At 38.4% G+C, this 21,414-nt stretch overlaps 1 protein-coding gene across 7 annotated transcripts; it reads left to right on the top strand.

The window, feature by feature from the left end:
• Positions 1-763: 763 nt before the first annotated feature.
• Positions 764-17,056, top strand: LOC139753502 (THUMP domain-containing protein 1). 7 transcript variants are annotated; one of them, XM_071670138.1, is made up of 5 exons: positions 879-950; positions 5,122-5,189; positions 7,809-8,020; positions 13,853-14,091; positions 16,191-17,056. In XM_071670138.1, the coding sequence occupies exons 3-5, from the start codon at positions 7,825-7,827 to the stop codon at positions 16,758-16,760; spliced, it is 1,005 nt and encodes a 334-aa protein (XP_071526239.1). In that variant the 5' UTR covers positions 879-950; positions 5,122-5,189; positions 7,809-7,824; the 3' UTR covers positions 16,761-17,056. The 7 variants fall into 7 exon arrangements, with proteins under 7 accessions (XP_071526241.1, XP_071526244.1, XP_071526237.1 ...); XM_071670140.1 differs by lacking the exon at positions 5,122-5,189 and having other exon boundaries at positions 764-882; XM_071670143.1 differs by lacking the exon at positions 7,809-8,020 and having other exon boundaries at positions 765-950.
• The last annotated feature ends 4,358 nt before the right edge of the window (positions 17,057-21,414 follow it).

The raw sequence follows: 21,414 nt of genomic DNA, 5'->3' as shown, positions 1-21,414 counted from the left end.
TTCTCTTTCACTAATACTCTTACTTCTTCATCCCACCACTCACTACCCTTTCTAATCAACCCACCTCCCACTCTTCTCATGCCACAAGCATCTTTTGCGCAATCCATCACTGATTCCCTAAATACATCCCATTCCTCCCCCACTCCCCTTACTTCCATTGTTCTCACCTTTTTCCATTCTGTACTCAGTCTCTCCTGGTACTTCCTCACACAGGTCTCCTTCCCAAACTCACTTACTCTCACCACCCTCTTCACCCCAGCATTCACTCTTCTTTTCTGAAAACCCATACAAATCTTCACCTTAGCCTCCACAAGATAATGATCAGACATCCCTCCAGTTGCACCTCTCAGCACATTAACATCCAATATATATATATATATATATATATATATATATATATATATATATATATATATATATATATATATATATATATGTGATAGATTGTTAGATTATACCAATTCTAATAACCTAACTTTCATTAACAAACCCAGTCTAACCAAAGTAACCTAATCAATCTTAACCTAACCATTCTAACTTAACTTACGTAACCTATTCTAACACAACTTCCTTAAATCAACCTAAGTTAACAACTTCAATTCCTATTAATTCAGTTACTTTATACTGCGTTATTCTGCGTTATCAACTTCTTTTAACCTAAACAAATGTGTCGGTTTTTTTCAATTCATTTTTCTATAACTTTTTTCTAACCCTATATACTGTGCACTTCATTATGGATATCATCTTACTTTTATAAGCCTAACTTGCACGAACCTTACCACCTGATTGAGGGGTCAAGTGACCGACCGCCTAACCTAATCCAGCATTATTCCAGCTTATAACTGACCACTGAGGTACAACATGGCATAACTTTGTTCTATGGTAGGCGAAGACGTGCAGTCCTCAACACGAACGTTTCAACCCAGGATTATAGCATACTGCAAGCTTAGGTACAGAGTCTTTACAATCTTCTTTCGACCGTTATACACAAACCAAGTGTTTTGTGGTATTGTAGGCAAACTCTGTAGTTGATCTTATGACAATGACTTATGTAAAAGACATCACTGGGTAAAAAGAGAGTTACCCTTATGAGGATATAGTGATATTCGCAGCAGGTAACTTTAGTAAGAAATCCTACGATTTCTCGTATTATCTCCTAAGGCTCTATTATACTCTTTCCAACTGACTGAGGGCATTTATTGTAGTGATATTTAAGGAGTTATCCTTTGCTTGATGTCAGGTTATGGGTTGTCATGCCGGAACTTTAATAATTGATCCTTGTTCCATTCAGGTTAATTTCATACGTACCATATTTGGTTGGTAGTAATGCATAGGGCAAGTGATAATCATTGTATAAACCTTGTTAAATTCATATCTTGGAGCTCAGGATACCGAGGGCTTAGGGATAGGGATGTTTGTGGATTAGGAACACCCATATTCTAGAGGTATTCCTGGCTAAGTCTAGTCCACTTCGGCCAGTTTTCGGTTTAGTTTTCACTTCTTTATAGAGGTGGACACTAATTATTTACTTTCGGTCGTATAAGTTTTAGATTTCAGTAGAATTTTGTATGGAATGGTAGCAATTAACATGGTGAATACTTAAAGACTGTCCCAAAAAGTAAGTTGATAGTATGGAGGGCTGTGAAGATAGAGGAAGATGGGAAGTTGATAAAAATTTGATTAATCTTTTAGAAATAAGCAAAACCTATGACAACACTATATGAGTTTTTCATGTAGAGATTTACTTATATTTTTGTTTTTATATAGATTTACACTAACTGTCATTGCTGTCGAGGATTGTTGTATTGTCAGTGAAAATATACTAGTAGAGGATTGTTGTATTGTCAGTGAAAATATACTAGTAGTGTTTTGCTTTAGGAAACCTGTTGATAAATGAAATGTCTGATTTTGATGGCAATATTTGTCTTGTGTATTTCTATCTTTTGTCGCATGATCATCCTGATGTGAATACCATACTTCTTGCGACGTAATTTAACCTAAATTAACCTATCCTAATTATCCAAACTACAAACTTAACAACTTTACCTAACTCATATCTGTTAATATAAAACGATTGGGTCTCTTACATCGATTAGGTCCCTTACCATATTATAGATGTATTTTACAAACTGCACTGCAATTGTCATGGATTTTTATGAATTATAATGATCTAAGTGGAATGTGAAGAAGAGTTATTATGATAAATTTATTAGGTTATAGGTATGGTGATACTTCCAATTGTGGAGAATATATCTATCCGATATATCTCATTGAGATCAATATATGTAGGTGTTTGTTACAACCATCATCCTTCAGAAATACTGGTATTCATTGATACAACAGGTTTAAGATTACAAGAAGTTATAATTATTAGCACTTCATTTACCTCTTTCATTCCAGAAAAATTTACTTGATAAGTTGACATACTCTCTTAGAAGTTAATTGATCCAAGAAAAACAATGAGGATTTTGAAATTCACGGAAGATTTACGGTTATATATAATTATCTCCAAACAAATATAATGCATAACCAAATCTAGCCAACCAAAATGTATTCCCATTAGCAATCTTCAGAGATAACAAATGAAATTAGCACAGTATTGCCATTTTTCAAGTGAAGGAATAGATGATGGCCAACATATTTTAGGGAAATTGATACTTTATTCCTTTATCAGCATTATTTATGCATAATAAAGAAGTGAAAATAAGACTGTATAAAGTGTTTGAAAATAGTAACTTATAGATCAGATAACCAGAAAATGAAACCCTATTTATTTATATTATTTTGCTTTGTCGCTGTCTCCCGCGTTAGTGAGGTAGCGCAAGGAAACAGACGAAAGAATGGCCCAACCCGCCCACATACACATGTATATACATACACGTCCACACACGCAAATATACATACCTATACATCTCAATGTACACATATATATACACACACAGACATATACATATATACACATGTACATAATTCATACTGTCTGCCGTTATTTGTTCCCATCGCCACCTCACCACACATGGAATAACAACCCCCTCCCCCCTCATGTGTGCGAGGTAGCGCTAGGAAAGACACCAAAGGCCCCATTCGTTCACACTCAGTCTCTAGCTGCCATGTAATAATGCACCGAAACCACAGCTCCCTTTCCACATCCAGGCCCCACACACTTTCCATGGTTTACCCCAGACGCTTCACATGCCCTGGTTCAATCCATTGACAGCACGTCGACCCCGGTATACCACATCGTTCCAATTCACTCTATTCCTTGCACGCCTTTCACCCTCCTGCATGTTGAGGCCCCGATCACTCAAAATCTTTTTCACTCCATCTTTCCACCTCCAATTTGGTCTCCCACTTCTCCTCGTTCCCTCCACCTCTGACACATGTATCCTCTTGGTCAATCTTTCCTCACTCATTCTCTCCATGTGACCAAACCACTTCAAAACACCCTCTTCTGCTCTCTCAACCACACTCTTTTTATTTCCACACATCTCTCTCACCCTTACATTACTTACTCGATCAAACCACCTCACACCACATATTGTTCTCAAACATCTCATTTCCAGCACATCCACCCTCCTGCGCACAACTCTATCCATAGCCCACGCCTCGCAACCATACAACATTGTTGGAACCACTATTCCTTCAAACATACCCATTTTTGCTTTCCAAGATAATGTTCTCGACTTCCAAACATTCTTCAAGGCTCCCAGAATTTTCGCCCCCTCCCCCACCCTATATGCATCTAAAACCCCTAAACATCTTTGTAAGTGCATATTTACGATTAGATTTGTCTTCAACTTTTGTGGAAAAAAACAGAAACTTGAGTAAGAACTCTCTTCATACAACCCCAGCTGGACTTGCAGTATTTTTCCATGCAGTATTTTTCAATGAAATTTTTTCCAAGATCAAGTATGTTATGTGTATTTCTCAATAGTTCTTGCAACCTATTTCCTCTTCACAAAGAAACTAGCATTATTATTACTTTTGTTGTTAAACTGATCCTTAGTATTCAAAGGCTAGATTGTTTTAAGACTTCCAAGTCCCTGAAAAAGAAATGGCTTTGAGTGCTATAATTGGTTATCATTTGTCTAGAAATAGGAATAATTTGCACCCAGAAGTAGATAATGGGTGAGTATACCCTATAACATCAGACATCTATGTAACAAGGAACTAGTTCCCACTAGATAAGAAATCAAGAGGTTGAGACTGCAATTTGCCGAGGTAAGGTGTAGAGACCTCAAGTTCTGTCAATTGGGATGGGGGAGGAGAGGTTGACAGAGGATATATGAGTTGGAAGTGAAGGGGATAAGAAGTGGGAGACCAGATTAAAGATGAAGAGATGGAGTGGAAAAGTGCTTGGGCTCAGAACATGCAGGAGAGTGGAAGGCATGCATGGGATGGCATGTATTAGAGCTGTGTGATGTACAGGAGGGGACATGCTGTCAGTGGGACATATGAAGCAGTCAGGGAAAACCATAAAGTCTATGAGACCTGGTTGTGGACAGGGTTCTGTAGTTTTGATGCATTACACATAGCAGGGAGAGAATGGATGTGAACAAGTGGGGCCTTTTCTTCATTTGTTCTTAGTATTACCTCTGATGCTGGAAATAGCAAACAAATATTCCATTAGGATAACAGGGTGTTACATTAGCTATAATTACCATTCTGATTCCCCCAAAGTTCAATATTATACATATGTAAATAGTTATTAGGAAATTTGATTTATGTAATCTTATGTCAATGTTTTGTCACAGTTTTAAATTTCCCAAGTAATGATATCTCAGAAAGACCCAGATGAGTAAAGCTGGATGGTGCAACACTGTTCTGATTAAATTTAGAATTCATTTTTGCTTTCTTCTAGGAACTGAAATGAAAGCATCCACCAACATATACAAAACACAAGATCATAACTTCTATTGTGAAAATGAAACAGAAAATAATTTTTGTTTTTTAATCCCTCAGTGGAGATGAAAGAGGAATTGGAGTGGTGATAGTAAAAAACAGGGTTCCCTAAGTGCCATTTATACAGGGTAAACTAATCATTTTACCTTTTGATACTTGTTTCTTTTATGTGATTTTCAAAGGATGATGTACTTACTGCTATTCTTACTCCTGCCCAAGAGCCCTTCCCTACATTAGGCTTCTACAGTGCCAAGGGCAACCTGAGGCTGTCCTCTCTGGAGTTGGGGGTGAGAAGTGTTCCACATCATTCCACATAACTGGTAGTTGCTTCATTGGGGAAGTTTTTGTGCTTTTGATGTTCCTGCATGGTATAACTCATGAATGTTAATGATTATGTAACAATTTTTCCTTTGCTTGACATTAAAACTTATGATACATATGCATCCGTAGATTTTACAGGAAGAATAATGGTTTTTTTCACTCTATGATAAGAATATTATAGTTGCACTAATTGTAGTTTTTATGTTTCAGAGTGGGTGTAATCATTTGCATGATTGTTCATATTTTAGATTTTTATGATGAGAAGATAGGCAAGAGCATTGGGTAGAAGTAGTCAGTAGGAACATTATATAGGAGCCTCTGGAAACACTGCACTAGACTTGCCCTCTGCTAGAGGCCAGTTAAGGATGAGGCATGAAGGCTAAGGCATGGTACTGGAGTTCACTAGTTATGGGGACTCTATTGCCATGACCATCCCCTTAAGGAAGTTCCAGAAAGGAACAGGGATCAGAAATATAGATAGAATAGATAGATATAAAATTTAAAAACTTCCAAAGGTTTAGAAAGCCTGTGAAATTGGGTTGGAAATGAACAGATACTGATAGAAAACCAAAAACTTAAAAAGGTTCAGAAAGCTTGTGAAATATGGTTAGAAATTATCAAATACTGAATATATAGGAAGTGAAAAGAAATGTTTCCTCTTGTAAATTGAATTTCAGTACCTTGGTGTTGATATCCAGATATTGATACATATTTGATGTAGTTCTTGTTTATTTTTGTTGAAGAATATCTTTGACCAAATGTTTTGTATAGAAGGGTTAATTTTTTTTTCAGTTCTTAGGTGAAAGCAGATGAGTTCTGCATTCAGTAAAAGTGGAGTATGCTTTTTTGGGTATGCATATGGGAGAGATCAGGATTTCCTCTTTTAATCCAAGGTGAAAGGGGATGAGCTTTGGATTTAATAGAAACAGTGTGGACATTTCCTGAGTATACGTATGTAGTACTTTCTTCCTAGGTATAATTTCCCGGATCTATAGCCCATACCTTGCATCTATATAATACTGTTGGGACTACTATACCGTCAAACATACTCATATTTGCCCTTGTGGATAACGATCTCTCTTTACACACATCCATCAGTTCTTTGGAACATTTGGCCCCTCACCCACCCTATGAAATGGTTCTGCTTCCATGGTTTTATTACTGGCATGTCCTCTTCCAGGTATCTAAAACACTTCGCTTCCTCCAGTTTTTCTCCATTCAAACTCCCTCCCCAATTAACCTGTCCCTCAACCCTGCTAAACCTAATAACTGCCCCACCTGCTCAAAATCTTTGTCTCCATTCTTCCATCTCCAATTTGGTCAGCCCATTCTCCTGGTTCCCTCCACTTCTGTTACATATATCCTCTTTGTCAACCTTTCCTTACTCATTGTTTTCATGAGTCCATACCATTTCAGCACATCCTTTTCTGCTCTTACAACCACACTTCTTTTTATTTCCACACTTCTCTCTTACTCTTTCATTACTTAAACCACCTCACACCACATATTGTCCTCAAACACTTCATTTCCAACACTTCCACCCTCTTCCACACAACCTTATATGTAGCCCATGACCCACATTCATATGATATTGTTGGGACAACTATACCTTCAGATACCTGTCTTTACCCTTCCAGATAATGATCTCTCTTTCCATGCATTCTTAACACTCTTAGAACCTTTTTCCCCCTATGTTTCTGCTTGGTTTATCTTCATATTCAACCAATAGAACAGCATCATCTGCTTATAATAAAATTGATAGCTTTCCTCTGATTTACTAATAGTTCATGACACCATGATTAGATATGAAATTTTGCTCGTTTCTAGGTAGGAAGAAAAAGAAAACAATGGTTAGTTTAATGTTGTTGTAATTTACAAAAATTACCCTAGTTTTATTTTTTGTAGATTATAATTCCTGAATGACAGAAAGTGCATTGGAACCTAAATGATCATATCCTAACCAGTTTTTTTATTTTCTGTGTAATATCAAAGTTTTTTATTTTGAAATTCCAGTATGAGTCATGGAAGATCCAAGGTGTACTTTAAGAAACAAAATTATTTTTTGAACATTTTGTCATAGAATGTATGGTTTTGCTGTGGTGTGTGATATACAATTACATCGTTGGCCTTTCAAAATATATACTTGTATGTGTTAAAAGCAAAGTCTTGAATATACTAGGTTAATCAGGAGTATGCTAACCATCTATTGGTAACTTTATTTTATACATCTTTGTTGTAAAAGTCCAGGTAGAAATACCTTGTCTGAGGACTGTGTATACAGTCTTTATCATAGTGAATGCTAGAAGTTGTACTAAGCTTCTGCTAAGTAGTACTACAGGTCTATACTCATTCTTCTGTTTGTTGGCTTAATTGCCAAGAAGATAATGTAATCCAAGTCAGACCAGTAGAAAATTTCGTCAGTTTGTTTTGATTAGATTTGCACATATAGTCTACATTTAGGAGCTGCATACCAACGATAAATTCAGGACTGGTTTGCTTTGGTAAAGAGAATTGATAGCTTTTACTTTTTCGGACATCATATGAGAGTTTTAAAGCCACTTATGTTTTTTCTTTTAATTCTACAGTGTAACTGTCTGTAGAATGGGGAAGAACAAACGGAGTCGAAAATACTACATTCAGTCTTCAAAAAGACAAAGGAGAAGTGAAAGTGCTTTGGGCCCAAACATGACAGGATTTATGTGTACGTGTAATGACCATGAACGTGACTGTGTACGTGAGGCTTACAATATACTAAATGAGTTTGCGGACCAAATGTATGGAAAAGAAGAATTTGGCGGTAAGAACCAGATATTGAAACATTGTTAACTATAGTTATATAGTACAGTATATATATATTTTTTTTTTTTTGCTTTGTCGCTGTCTCCCGCGTTTGCGAGGTAGCGCAAGGAAACAGACGAAAGAAATGGCCCAACCCACCCCCATACACATGTATATACATACTTCCACACACACAAATATACATACCTACACAGCTTTCCATGGTTTACCCCAGACGCTTCACATGCCCTGATTCAATCCACTGACAGCACATCAACCCCGGTATACCACATCGATTCAATTCACTCTATTCCTTGCCCTCCTTTCACCCTCCTGCATGTTCAGGCCCCGATCACACAAAATCTTTTTCACTCCATCTTTCCACCTCCAATTTGGTCTCCCACTTCTCGTTCCCTCCACCTCCGACACATATATCCTCTTGGTCAATCTTTCCCCACTCATTCTCTTCATGTGCCCAAACCATTTCAAAACACCCTCTTCTGCTCTCTCAACCACGCTCTTTTTATTACCACACATCTCTCTTACCCTTACGTTACTTACTCGATCAAACCACCTCACACCACACATTGTCCTCAAACATCTCATTTCCAGCACATCCATCCTCCTGCGCACAACTCTATCCATATATATACATACGCTATGAATAGAGTATATATTTTTTTTTTTTTCTTTTTTGCTTTGTCGCTGTCTCCCGCGTTTGCGAGGTAGCGCAAGGAAACAGACGAAAGAAATGGCCCAACCCACCCCCATACACATGTATATACATACGTCCACACACGCAAATATACATACCTACACAGCTTTCCATGGTTTACCCCAAACGCTTCACATGCCCTGATTCAATCCACTGACAGCACGTCAACCCTGGTATACCACATCGATCCAATTCACTCTATTCCTTGCCCTCCTTTCACCCTCCTGCATGTTCAGGCCCCGATCACACAAAATCTTTTTCACTCCATCTTTCTACCTCCAATTTGGTCTCCCACTTCTCGTTCCCTCCACCTCCGACACATATATCCTCTTGGTCAATCTTTCCTCACTCATTCTCTCCATGTGCCCAAACCATTTCAAAACACCCTCTTCTGCTCTCTCAACCACGCTCTTTTTATTACCACACATCTCTCTTACCCTTACGTTACTTACTCGATCAAACCACCTCACACCACACATTGTCCTCAAACATCTCATTTCCAGCACATCCATCCTCCTGCGCACAACTCTATCCATATATATATATACGCTATGGATAGAGTATATTTTTTTTTTTTCTTTTTTGCTTTGTCGCTGTCTCCCGCGTTTGCGAGGTAGCGCAAGGAAACAGACGAAAGAAATGGCCCAACCCACCCCCATACACATGTATATACATACACGTCCACACACGCAAATATACATACCTACACAGCTTTCCATGGTTTACCCCAAACGCTTCACATGCCCTGATTCAATCCACTGACAGCACGTCAACCCCGGTATACCACATCGATCCAATTCACTCTATTCCTTGCCCTCCTTTCACCCTCCTGCATGTTCAGGCCCCGATCACACAAAATCTTTTTCACTCCATCTTTCCACCTCCAATTTGGTCTCCCACTTCTCCTCGTTCCCTCCACCTCCGACACATATATCCTCTTGGTCAATCTTTCCTCACTCATTCTCTCCATGTGCCCAAACCATTTCAAAACACCCTCTGCTGCTCTCTCAACCACGCTCTTTTTATTACCACACATCTCTCTTACCCTTACGTTACTTACTCGATCAAACCACCTCACACCACACATTGTCCTCAAACATCTCATTTCCAGCACATCCATCCTCCTGCGCACAGCTCTATCCATAGCCCACGCCTCGCAACCATACAACATTGTTGGAACCACTATTCCTTCAAACATACCCATTTTTGCTTTCCGAGATAATGTTCTCGACTTCCACACATTCTTCAAGGCTCCCAGGATTTTCGCCCCCTCCCCCACCCTATGATCCACTTCCGCTTCCATGGTTCCATCCGCTGCCAGATCCACTCCCAGATATCTAAAACACTTTACTTCCTCCAGTTTTTCTCCATTCAAACTTACCTCCCAGTTGACTTGACCCTCAACCCTACTGTACCTAATAACCTTGCTCTTATTCACATTTACTCTTAACTTTCTTCTTTCACACACTTTACCAAACTCAGTCACCAGCTTCTGCAGTTTCTCACATGAATCAGCCACCAGCGCTGTATCATCAGCGAACAACAACTGACTCACTTCCCAAGCTCTCTTATCCACAACAGACTTCATTCTTGCCCCTCTTTCCAAAACTCTTGCATTCACCTCCCTAACAACCCCATCCATAAACAAATTAAGCAAACATGGAGACTGAAAGGGAAGGGAGCGGGGGGCTGGAAATCCTCCTTTTTTTTTTTTTTTTTTTTTTTTTTTTTTTTTTTTTTTAAAAGAAGGAACAGAGAAGGGGGCCAGATGAGGATATTCCCTCAAAGGCCCAGTCCTCTGTTCTTAACGCTACCTCGCTAATGCGGGAAATGGTGAATAGTATGAAAGAAAAGAAAGATATATATTTATTTATTTATTTATTTATTTATTATACTTTGTTGCTGTCTCCTGTGTTAGTGAGGTAGTGCAAGGAAACAGATGAAAGAATGGCCCAACCTACCCACATACACATGTATATACATACTCAGACATATACATATATACACATGTACGTAAATCATACCTGCTGTACACAGACATATACATATATACACATGTACATAAGTCATACTTGCTGCCTATATTCATTCCCATGGTCACCCCGCCACATGTGAAATGACAACCCCCTCCCCCCGCATGTGCATGAGGTAGCACTAGGAAAAGACAACAAAGGCCACATTAGTTCTCACTCAGTCTCTAGCTGTCATGTAAAATGCACCGAAACCACAGCTTCCTTTCCACATCCAGGCCCCACAAAACTTTCCATGGTTTATCCCAAAAGCTTCACATGCCCTGGTTCAATCCATTGACAGCATATCGACCCCAGTATACCACAACGTTCCAATTCACTCTATTCCTTGCACGCCTTTCACCTTCCTGCATGTTCAGGTCCCAATCACTCAAAATCTTTTTCACTCCATCTTTCCACCTCCAATTTGGTCTCCCACTTCTCCTCATTCCCTCCACCTCTGACACATATATCCTCTTTGTCAATCTTTCTTCACTCATTCTCTCCATGTGACCAAACCATTTAAAAACACCCTCTTCTGTTCTCTCAACCACACTCTTTTTATTACTACACATCTCTCTTACCTTTTCGTTACTTACTTGATCAAACCACCTCACACCACATATTGTCCTCAAACACCTCATTTCCAACACATCCACCCTCCTCCGCACAACTCTCTCTATAGCCCACGCCTTGCAACCATGTAACATTGTTGGAACCATTATTCCTTCAAACACACCCTTTTTTGCTTTCCGAGATAGTGTTCTTGTCTGCCACCCATTTTTCAACGCTCCCAGAACTTTCGCCCCCTCCCCCACCCTGTGACTCACTTCTGCTTTCATGGTTCCATCTGCTGCCAAATCCACTCCCAGATATCTAAAACACTTCACTTCCTCCAGTTTTTCTCCATTCAAACTTAGCTCCCAGTTGACTTGTCCCTCAACCATCCCTCAACCCTACTGTACCTAATAATACCTTGCTCTTATTCACATATACTCTCAGCTTTCTTCTTTCACACAATTTACCAAACTCAGTCACCAGCTTCTGCAGTTTCTCACCCGAATTAGCCACCGGCGCTGTATCATCAACAAACAACAACTGACTCACTTCCCAAGCTCTCTCATCCACAACAGACTGCATACTTGCCCCTCTCTCCAAAACTCTTGCATTCACCTCCTTAACAACCCCATCCATAAACAAATTAAGCAACCATGGAGACATCACGCACCCCTGCCGCAAACCAACATTCACTGAGAACCAATCACTTTCCTCTCTTCCTACTCGTACACATGCCTTACATCCTCGATAAAAACTTTCCACTGCTTCTAGCAACTTGCCTCCCACACCATATATTCTTAATACCTTCCACAGAGCATCTCTATCAACTCTACCATATGCCCTCTCCAGATCCATAAATGCTACATATAAATCCATTTGCTTTTCTAAGTATTTCTCTTATACATTCTTCAAAGCAAACACCTGATCCTGTGTGTATATATAGATGTATATTAACCCTAGGATTAAGGGAGAATACTTCCCACATGTTCCCTGCATGTTGTAGAAGGTGACCAAAAGGGGAGGGAGTTGGGGGCTGGAAATCCTTCCTTCCCGTTTTTAATTTTCCAAAAGAAGGAATAAAGAAAGGGGCCAAGTATGGATATTCCCCCTAAGTCTCAGTCCTCTGTTCTTAATGCTACCTCGCTAATACATATGCATGAAAAATATGTATGAAAAAAATTATATATATATATATATATATATGTATAGTAGTTGGTAGGCAGCCACCAACCAGGGATGTATATTACTGGTATTAACGCCTGGGAATTGGGAAGGTTGGTGATGGCTGCATAGTGGGCCAGCACCTCAATGATAGTCAAGTTGCATTCCTCTTTTCTTTCTGCCTCACCTTCATATGGACTGCTGGCATTCTTTTTACAAACACTTTCTCCTTATTACACTCAACATCTGACAACACTTTACTTGCATAACTCATTCTTCATAACTCTAGACTTTCCTGCAGTGAGTGGTATGTGCTAGCCCTGTCTTTTGGCAAAATGGTAGTAGTTGTAGATAGAAGTAGTAGGTAGGAACATTAAGCTGGAGTATTAGGTAGAAATATTGGCTAGAAACTGTTAGTAGGAATATTAGGCAGGAGCATTTGGTAGTAGTAGTAAGTTGAAACATTAGGCAGGAAGATTAGGTTGATACCTTAAGTAGAAGAATTCAGTTGGAACTTTAGGTAGCAGCCTCTAGGAACACTGCCGTAGAGGTGCCTTCCACCAGTAGCCTGTTAAAGGTGAGGCACTAAAGGCCAAGAAACAGCACTGGAGTTTAACAGTTATGGATTCTCTTGCCTTGGCCACCCCCCTTGAGGGAGTTCCCAGGGGGAACTGGAATGAGAGATCTAGATAGAATAGGAATTTTATTTTTTAGACCATCCCATATTCCTTGAACTGAGGGTTACCAAAACCTGGTATCATTTGATCTCTGTTTAAGCTTAGAAAAAGTCTCTCAGATATCAAAATCCCATGTATTGCTTCCTTTATCCCAGTTTCTCATTCATTGATAGTCCTGAATTCCCTTCTTTCTTTCTAGTGATTGATATCATTGCTCTGTACCCACAACTAAGATTTTGCTGTCCATAGAGATTTATTTCTGTTTATCTATACTTACCCTAGGACCAATTCCTATGAAAGAGTTCAGGTTTTACCTAAGACTTTTCTAAATGATCCTGCAGCCCAAACCTGCACTACTTACATAGCAGTGAAGTGAAGACTCCATTGGAGAGAGTTCTTTGACAAGGCTGTACCTCCAGTGATACAGCCTTGCCAAAGGTGCATTTTTACTTGCAGTGTAACCTTGAGTCGGCAGAGTTCAGGAGAACTTATCTATCTATCTATCCATATCTCTTGACATCCATGGCCACCATGAACTCCCATCAAGAGGATGGCTATGGCAGAAGAGTCTCCACTTATCCCTGTCTGTACATGCCACCCTCACATACTCCATGCAGTCTTCCACCAATGCTCTGCCTCCAGTATTCCTACCCTCTCTCTGGTAACAGTATCCATTGAAATACTCATATTACATGTTTGACACTGATTAGGTATTCCTTTTTTCATTCCAGGTGAGCAGAAGCCAATAGGTGATAATGACGAAGAGCATGCGTATGTTAATGTAAAGAACACTGTAGAAAATAATGAGAAAACAGTTGTTAAAGAGAAAACAGATGATTTCGTGGAGAAAATGGAAAATGTGAAGCAAGAATCAGGAGAATGTCCAGTTAGTCAAAAAACTTTAGATCCGCCAGTCGATAATGCGAGTGACAGTGATGAAGAGTCTTTGGACATAGAGGCTGCAGTTAAGGTATTGGATGTGATGTAGTTGGTGACTTTAGGGTAACTAATTTCACTGGTTTGTTTGGACCTTTTTTGAGTCTACCAAATTTTTTTACTTTTACATTGTTTATGATACTGATGCCATTTTATGACTTTTATATTAAAAAGTCTTTTTAACTTTTAACTTAGTGATAGATGAACTATATTACTACCACTGGTGTCCATGTTGGTGCTTGCATTTGTGCGCATATGTCCTCCACACATTGGTTAAGTTTTACATTGGATCTCAGTTATCATCCGCAATTTGAGATATGGTCATATAATTTGTATGTAAATGCATGTTCATAAGCACTCAAGCATTTCACAAAAAGTAGGCCACCCAGATCTATGTTTCACATTAGAGGTGAACTGTATAATTGATGGCCATCGTGTTTATTGGTTGAATCCTTAGAGGCTTATTACAAGGATTCATTTTATCCACCTACTCTATCATTAATGCAGTTTTGAGTCCTTTTTTTTCATCAAGCATACTATTTTTGGACAAAAATTTATCCCAACAGATAATTGAATTTAAAATTTCCACCAATTAATTTGGTTGTGATACAGTGGTCATACAATTACTGGAGATCTGGTGAAGCCAGGAGTGGTTAAAGATGTCTGTAAGTACACGGATTGCAACTGGGCCAGAGTGTTCTATGTGAAAGTTAAACTTTCTTGTTTGTCCCGAATGTCACCCATCACTACAACAAACAAACATCAATTCACTGTATCTCAAGACCTTTCATTCCCAAAGGCAATGCATGGCCAAAGATTATCATGGGCACAAGTGCATGATGCTTTTAGGGTGAAATCATCTGATATCTGGTTGCTGAAATTAGTGTTTCTAGTGGTGTGAGCACCAGCAACTCACCTCAGTCTCCCTCAGGCTATCTTAAGGGGAGGATGTTCTTTCTTTACTCTTCTTAGATACCTCTTCATTTTGGGAATTTGGCTTTTGGGGGCTGTGTTTCTTGCACCTGTGCTTCAAGATGGTTGGCTTTATCTTTTTGAAGAGTAGAGTAGAAAACCCAAATTCTCATCTGGAAGCAAGAAAAGACCCAATGGACCCAAAACATGAACCTAGAATACTTCAGGAACCTTGCCAATTCCATGCCCAGAGGTCTGCATATGGTAATCAAGTATACAGGAGGATGACAATATACTAAAATGTAAGTGTGACATCACCTTTGAAAATGTATAGGGAAGCAGACAAGGTTTTTTTTGCAGACACTGTACACACATTACTACACTTACTGCCCAGTGGATATGCTCAGCTTCCTAAGCAGTGCCAGTGCCCCATTCGAAGGAATGAGCTCCCATGCTGAGAAGATATGTAGATGGGTAGGTACACTCATTGGAAAGTCAAAATTCAGACTTTTCAGATTTTTGTGGCCCCTCAATTCTGGAGTGGTAACTGATATAGATTATAAGCTTGTGTTTAAAGGACTATAGTTTTAAGATTGTAATATTGAATTGCAATTGAGTTTTTAAAATATATATCTTTTGGACCATTTTATAAGGTCCTTAGGTCAAAATTCATACTATAAAACAATGTTAATACCATTGATCAGACCTTTTTTGTGTTTAAGTTAGTAACTATGAAAAAATCAGATGTATTCAAATGTTTGCAAACGTGTGCAAGTCTTTTTTATTGTAATACTGTATAACCATAGGACCTCTTTATGGGGCTGAATACTGAAGATACTGAACACCCATTCTTCAACTGCCCTACACCTACTTTACCCAAATAAACACTCATTAGCACCACACTGTGGTCCCAGTCATTGAATTTGGCAAAGGCCATGAGTGCTGCAGGAGCCATAAAAGAGATCTAGGAGGTGAAAGGCTCAGTGTTAAGTTCCATGTGTGGCAGTTTTTTGGGAAATAAAATTTCTCTATTAAGTGAACATATATTTTGATTGGTAATAGTTAAAGTGGAAGATTGAAGAATAAAATGTGGGAAAAAGGTATGACATTTGATATAGGTCTAATGATTTAGTGTAAGAAGGATACCATGAAGGTAATACATGAAAACAAGAATGCATAGAAGAATGTGGCTATGATATCTTTTTTCTCTCTCTTTATCAGGAAGATGTGTCTGTACTGAAAAAGCAGAGTCTGGAAAAGTATAAACACCAACGAAGATTCCAGCAAGTACATTGTGGCGCCAAAAATTGTGTGTTTATTCGTACAACATTAAAAGATCCTTTACCTTTGTGTGTTGCAATAATGGATGACATTCTTCAAAATCATAAGCAGTGGACGAAAAAGTTATTGCGCATGATTCCAGTCCATAACACATGTAAAGCTTTTCCAGAGGACATAAAAAAAGCAGCAGAGAGATTAGCAAAATCTTACTTTGAAAAGGAGAGCAAAACTTACTATGTGGATGTCAAAATAAGAAATAATAATTCTGTGAAACGTGAATCTTTAACAGCTTCCTTAATCGGTATTATTCAAGCAGCAAATTCAAAAAATACTCCTGAACTGAAAAGTCCAGAAGTTGTTTTTCATGTTGATGTGATTAAAAATGTTTGCTGCCTCAGCTTTTTACCTGAGTATTTCACAAAGTATACAAAGTACAATTTAGTGGTATTAGCAAATATGAATAAAGAAAAGAATGCTAGAGAAGATGATATTTGTAAAGAACATGCTTGAAAAAGAATTGAGTCTTCTGATTTGGATTGCTAGAATTTAATGATAGGCATTGTTGTTGATGATTGAGAGAAAGTAAGCAAGCTATTTAGTGAATAAGTTTTAGTTAGCTTTAACTGTCATAATCTTCATCATTTTTGGTTTCACTGTTTTGATACCTTCTTCTTGTGTTCCATTATAATGTTTCAGACCCAGCAACTTTTGGACCAAGTATTTTCTTAATTATAGACTTTTCCAGATTTTGATTACTGACTTTGCCATGGGGATTTTATTGTTGTTCAAATGAACTGTTATTTAAACTGTCATTTCCTTTTCCTGATTGACAAGATTTTACAAGTTTTAAACAAGATTATTTATGTAATTATTTACTGATCCCCAAAGAAAACACTGGGAGATTATTTAGTTGAAGTGTTTGGGGTGGCATTTGGTCTACTTGAGGCAGAAGGTGAGCAAACATGAGCGTCTATTTATGGCGGTGAGGCTAATGTCTGAGACCAGACAGAGGCTGGTCCTGCTTGTCATCAATGGTAGAAGCCCCATGCATTGCCTTAAGCTCATCATTGTCCTTATTTGTTTACCTTGTTGATAAAACTTAAGCAACTTTTTACATTGCTTCTTTATGTCATAAATTGTCAAACAGCCAAGACGAAAATGGTCGGTGCTATGCCCTTGTGTAACTCAAAGTGGTCACTGACATGCTCTACTCTGATGTAGAATTTCACATTCGGCAAATTATAAACTAAGTGTCTTCTTTTCATACCTTTTTAAAAACACTTCCACACCTATTAGTGAATCATGAACTTTTGTTAGACACCATTATGAGGACAAATTACACAGAAATAATGAGTACACTGGATACTTTATTTATTTATTTATTTTGCTTTGTCGCTGTCTCCCGCATTCGCGAGGTAGCGCAAGGAAACAGACGAAAGAAATGGCCCAACCCACCCCCATACACAAATGTATACACACACACACGTCCACACGTCAACCCCGGTATACCACACCGATCCAATTCACTCTATTCCTTGCCCTCCTTTCACCCTCCTGCATGTTCAGCCCCCGATCACACAAAATCTTTTTCACTCCATCTTTCCACCTCCAATTTGGTCTCCCACTTCTCCTCGTTCCCTCCACCTCCGACACATATATCCTCTTGGTCAATCTTTCCTCACTCATTCTCTCCATGTGCCCAAACCATTTCAAAACACCCTCTTCTGCTCTCTCAACCACACTCTTTTTATTTCCACACATCTCTCTTACCCTTACATTACTTACTCGATCAAACCACCTCACACCACACATTGTCCTCAAACATCTCAAAACAGTTTCAAAACAGTAAACAAAGGACTGACAACTCTTCAATGCATGGGCAGCACCCAAACACCAAAGTGGCAGCTTTCCACTTTTTGCTGAACTGCAAGTGAAATGTGCTTTCTTTAGTACCACTAAATCATGGATGCCATTATAAGCATAGAATGCCTAGGTGCAACTGATACAACCATAATGTGTTCAAAACAGAGTAAACAGTGGTCTGGAGACTTGCAGTTACTTGTACTCCCGTGGTGTAGCAGTTAGCGTTCCTGACCGTGATGCATTCACAGGCTCCCCTGGGTCAAGCACATACGTCTGAATCCTGGTTGAGGCAGTTGGTCCATTGTCAACCCACAAGATGCATGTTGCATGAGAAAGATGGGAGGTGGGCAGATTAGAAAGGTTAGTAAATGGTGGAATGAAGAAGTAAAGTTGTTAGTGAAAGAGAAGAGAGAGGCATTTGGACAATACTTACAAGGAAGGAGTGCAAGTAACTGGGAGATGTATAAAAGAAAGCAGCAGGAGGTCAAGAGGAAGGTGCGGTTGTTGAAAAAGAGGGCAAATGAGAGTTGGATGTATAAAAGAAAGTGGCAGAAGGTCAAGAGGAAGGTGCAAGTGTTGAAAAAAAAAGGGTGAATGAGAGTTGGGCTGAGAGCATCATGAAATTTTAGTGAGACTAAAAAGATGTTTTGGAAGGAGGTGAATAATGTGCGTAAGACAAGAGAACAAAGGGAACGTCGGTGAAGGGGGAAAGTAATAATGGGTAGTGATGACATGAGAAGATGAAGTGAGTATTTTGAAGGTTTGAGTGTTTTTGATGATAGAGTGGCAGATGTAGGGTGTTTTGGTCAGGGTGTTGTTTGAAGTGAGAGGGTCAGGGAGAATGGTTTGGCTAAGTCTCTGGTAGTGAAAACTTTGCGGAAAATGAAATCTGGCAAGGCAGCAGTTTTGGATGGTATTGCAGTAGAATTTATTAAGAAAGGGGGTGACTGTTTTGTTGATTGGTTGGTAAGGATATTCAGTGAAGTGATGGGAGTTTCACTGAGCATGAGCACAGTACCCTTGTAACTGCCAGATTTTGGTTATTGCCATATCTTGGAATACTGGATTCAAGATAGTATTTATGGTTGTTCCATAATTTCTCCTTTCATATATTAGTCTTTACATTAGTATGATTTTAAAGCAAAATCATTACTATAACTCATATTTTTTTTGAGAAATACCATAAATGCAGTTTACACTTTATTCCTTTTCTTTTTAGAATGACAGTAGAAATGCAGTTTTTACATCTCTTCATTCCCACGTATACACAGTTGCAGCTAAGTTATGACAGTACTTCTCAAAGGTCCCATTTTTAGTTTCTTTAGTATTGGTAATCGTTGTTTATTATGATTTTTAATTGCATTCTCAGCTTACCTGCTGTTTCTGTTGTAAGCTATGGACTTTGATATTAACTTTGCTTATACTTGATATTATTTTCAATAATTATAATTTGCATTTAAGTATTTGATGAGAACCTTATTATATCATAAAGAATTTTGTGTACGCATGATGTGAGTAGGGGAGAAGAAAGTTAATGGCGTAAACACAGTATGAGAAATTAAACTACCATTTGAGTAACAGATTTCATTGGAATGATTGATGCCAAGGCTTTTTGGAAGATTTTAGGCAAAAGCCACTTTTTTTAATGTGATAAATTTGATATGTACATCAGCAGTAAAATTTATTTAGTATATCAGCACTAAAATTTATTTAGTAGTAATTTAAGGTGCCTTTAAAAAAAATTATCCATAAACTTTGACCTGACCTATGGATTTAGTCCATTGTTTACTTTTCCAAGATTGTTGAGAGAACAGCAGTCAAAATTGTACTTGCATTGCTTATTAAATATTTACATTCAGCCTATCTACTTGTAGGTGCCATTGGCAGGGTGAGTATGAAGTCCTCTCTGTATTTCTTGCTTAATTCACAAAACTGTTATATTTTGTTGTTTGAATGTTCATGGCACAGAAAGAGCTAATGCCAGATAGTTCATTTAGTTACATGAATATTCATACAGGAAGGAAACCATATGAATATTTACATTGCCAAAATACTCTCATCTCTGATGCTGTACATGATTGTTCATACAGTGGAGAAGCCATTCATATTTCCAAAAGTTTGTCTTCAGGGGAATGATCTAGTCTATTTTTTTTTTACAAAAGAGAAGCCACATGAATGTTCACAATGCCAAAAGACAGTTTCCCCGGAAGAATGGCCAAGCACATGACTGTCTTAGCAGGAGAGAAGTCGCAAGTGTTCACAATGCCAAAAGGCCCTCTTCCCGAAAATTAACTCGGCAATATACATGAATACTTAAATGTTTGAGAGGCAGTATGAATATTTACATTGCCAAAAGATATTTCCCCAAAGATTCATTCAATGTCACACATGAATGTTCATACAGGAGTGAAGCCAAATATATTTTCACACTGTTATAAGTCCTTCTCCCTGAAGAGTAGTTTAGTAAACGTGATTTATGTATGAGGAAAACTATAAGAATGTTCACTTTCTTCTGCAGGAGGGGCCACTTAGTGAAGCCAATAGCTATTCACACAGGAGAGAAACCAGAGGAATAATCAGTGCTAAAAGACCTTCTCCTAAGGAGTACTTTAGTTAGCCACATGAGTATTCATCAAAGATGGGAGCCATGTTAATGTTTTAGTGCCATAAACCTTCCTGAGTTGTAGCTTGGTATACTACACAAATGTTCATACTGGAAAGAAGTCATATTAATGTTCATATTAAATATACTCCTACAAGTGAGAAGCCGTATAATTGTTCTGTGACTAATGACCTTTGACTGTAGGGGGTATGAAGTGAAGCACATTACTACTTGGACAGGAGAGAATCCAAAGAATGTTCATATTAAATGGTAGACTGCAAGGTTACAGGGGAACTAGAGATGAAATGGAAAATCAGACTACCTACCAATGAGTATGCTTAATGAAATTTTGCCATGATAGTAGAAATAGTGTGAGCACTTATTACATAAATTTGTTGGATATTATTGCTTCCCTTAACTGCCACTACTCCACTCATATATGTTTGTTGTACAATGCTATTTTATTTTTCAGGCGCTACTTCCCCAAGCATTATTTTCTATTCTAGGCTCACACAGTATTATCTTTTATCCATGAGTCTGGTTGAATGTTTCTGTTTTCACTCAATGAAAATTTCATAGTTCTCCTGGTTTTCACTAAATAAGTGTTGTGGTTGCCTCACTGGGTATTAATATACTTTGGTGCCTTTTTACTGTATTTCCAGGTATTACTCAAGATTTGACATTGTATCTACCTTACTG

The sequence above is a fragment of the Panulirus ornatus genome, chromosome 14, assembly GCF_036320965.1.
Source record: "Panulirus ornatus isolate Po-2019 chromosome 14, ASM3632096v1, whole genome shotgun sequence".
Taxonomy (NCBI): Eukaryota; Metazoa; Arthropoda; class Malacostraca; order Decapoda; family Palinuridae; genus Panulirus; species Panulirus ornatus.
This window is presented reverse-complemented; position numbering and strand designations above follow the sequence as displayed.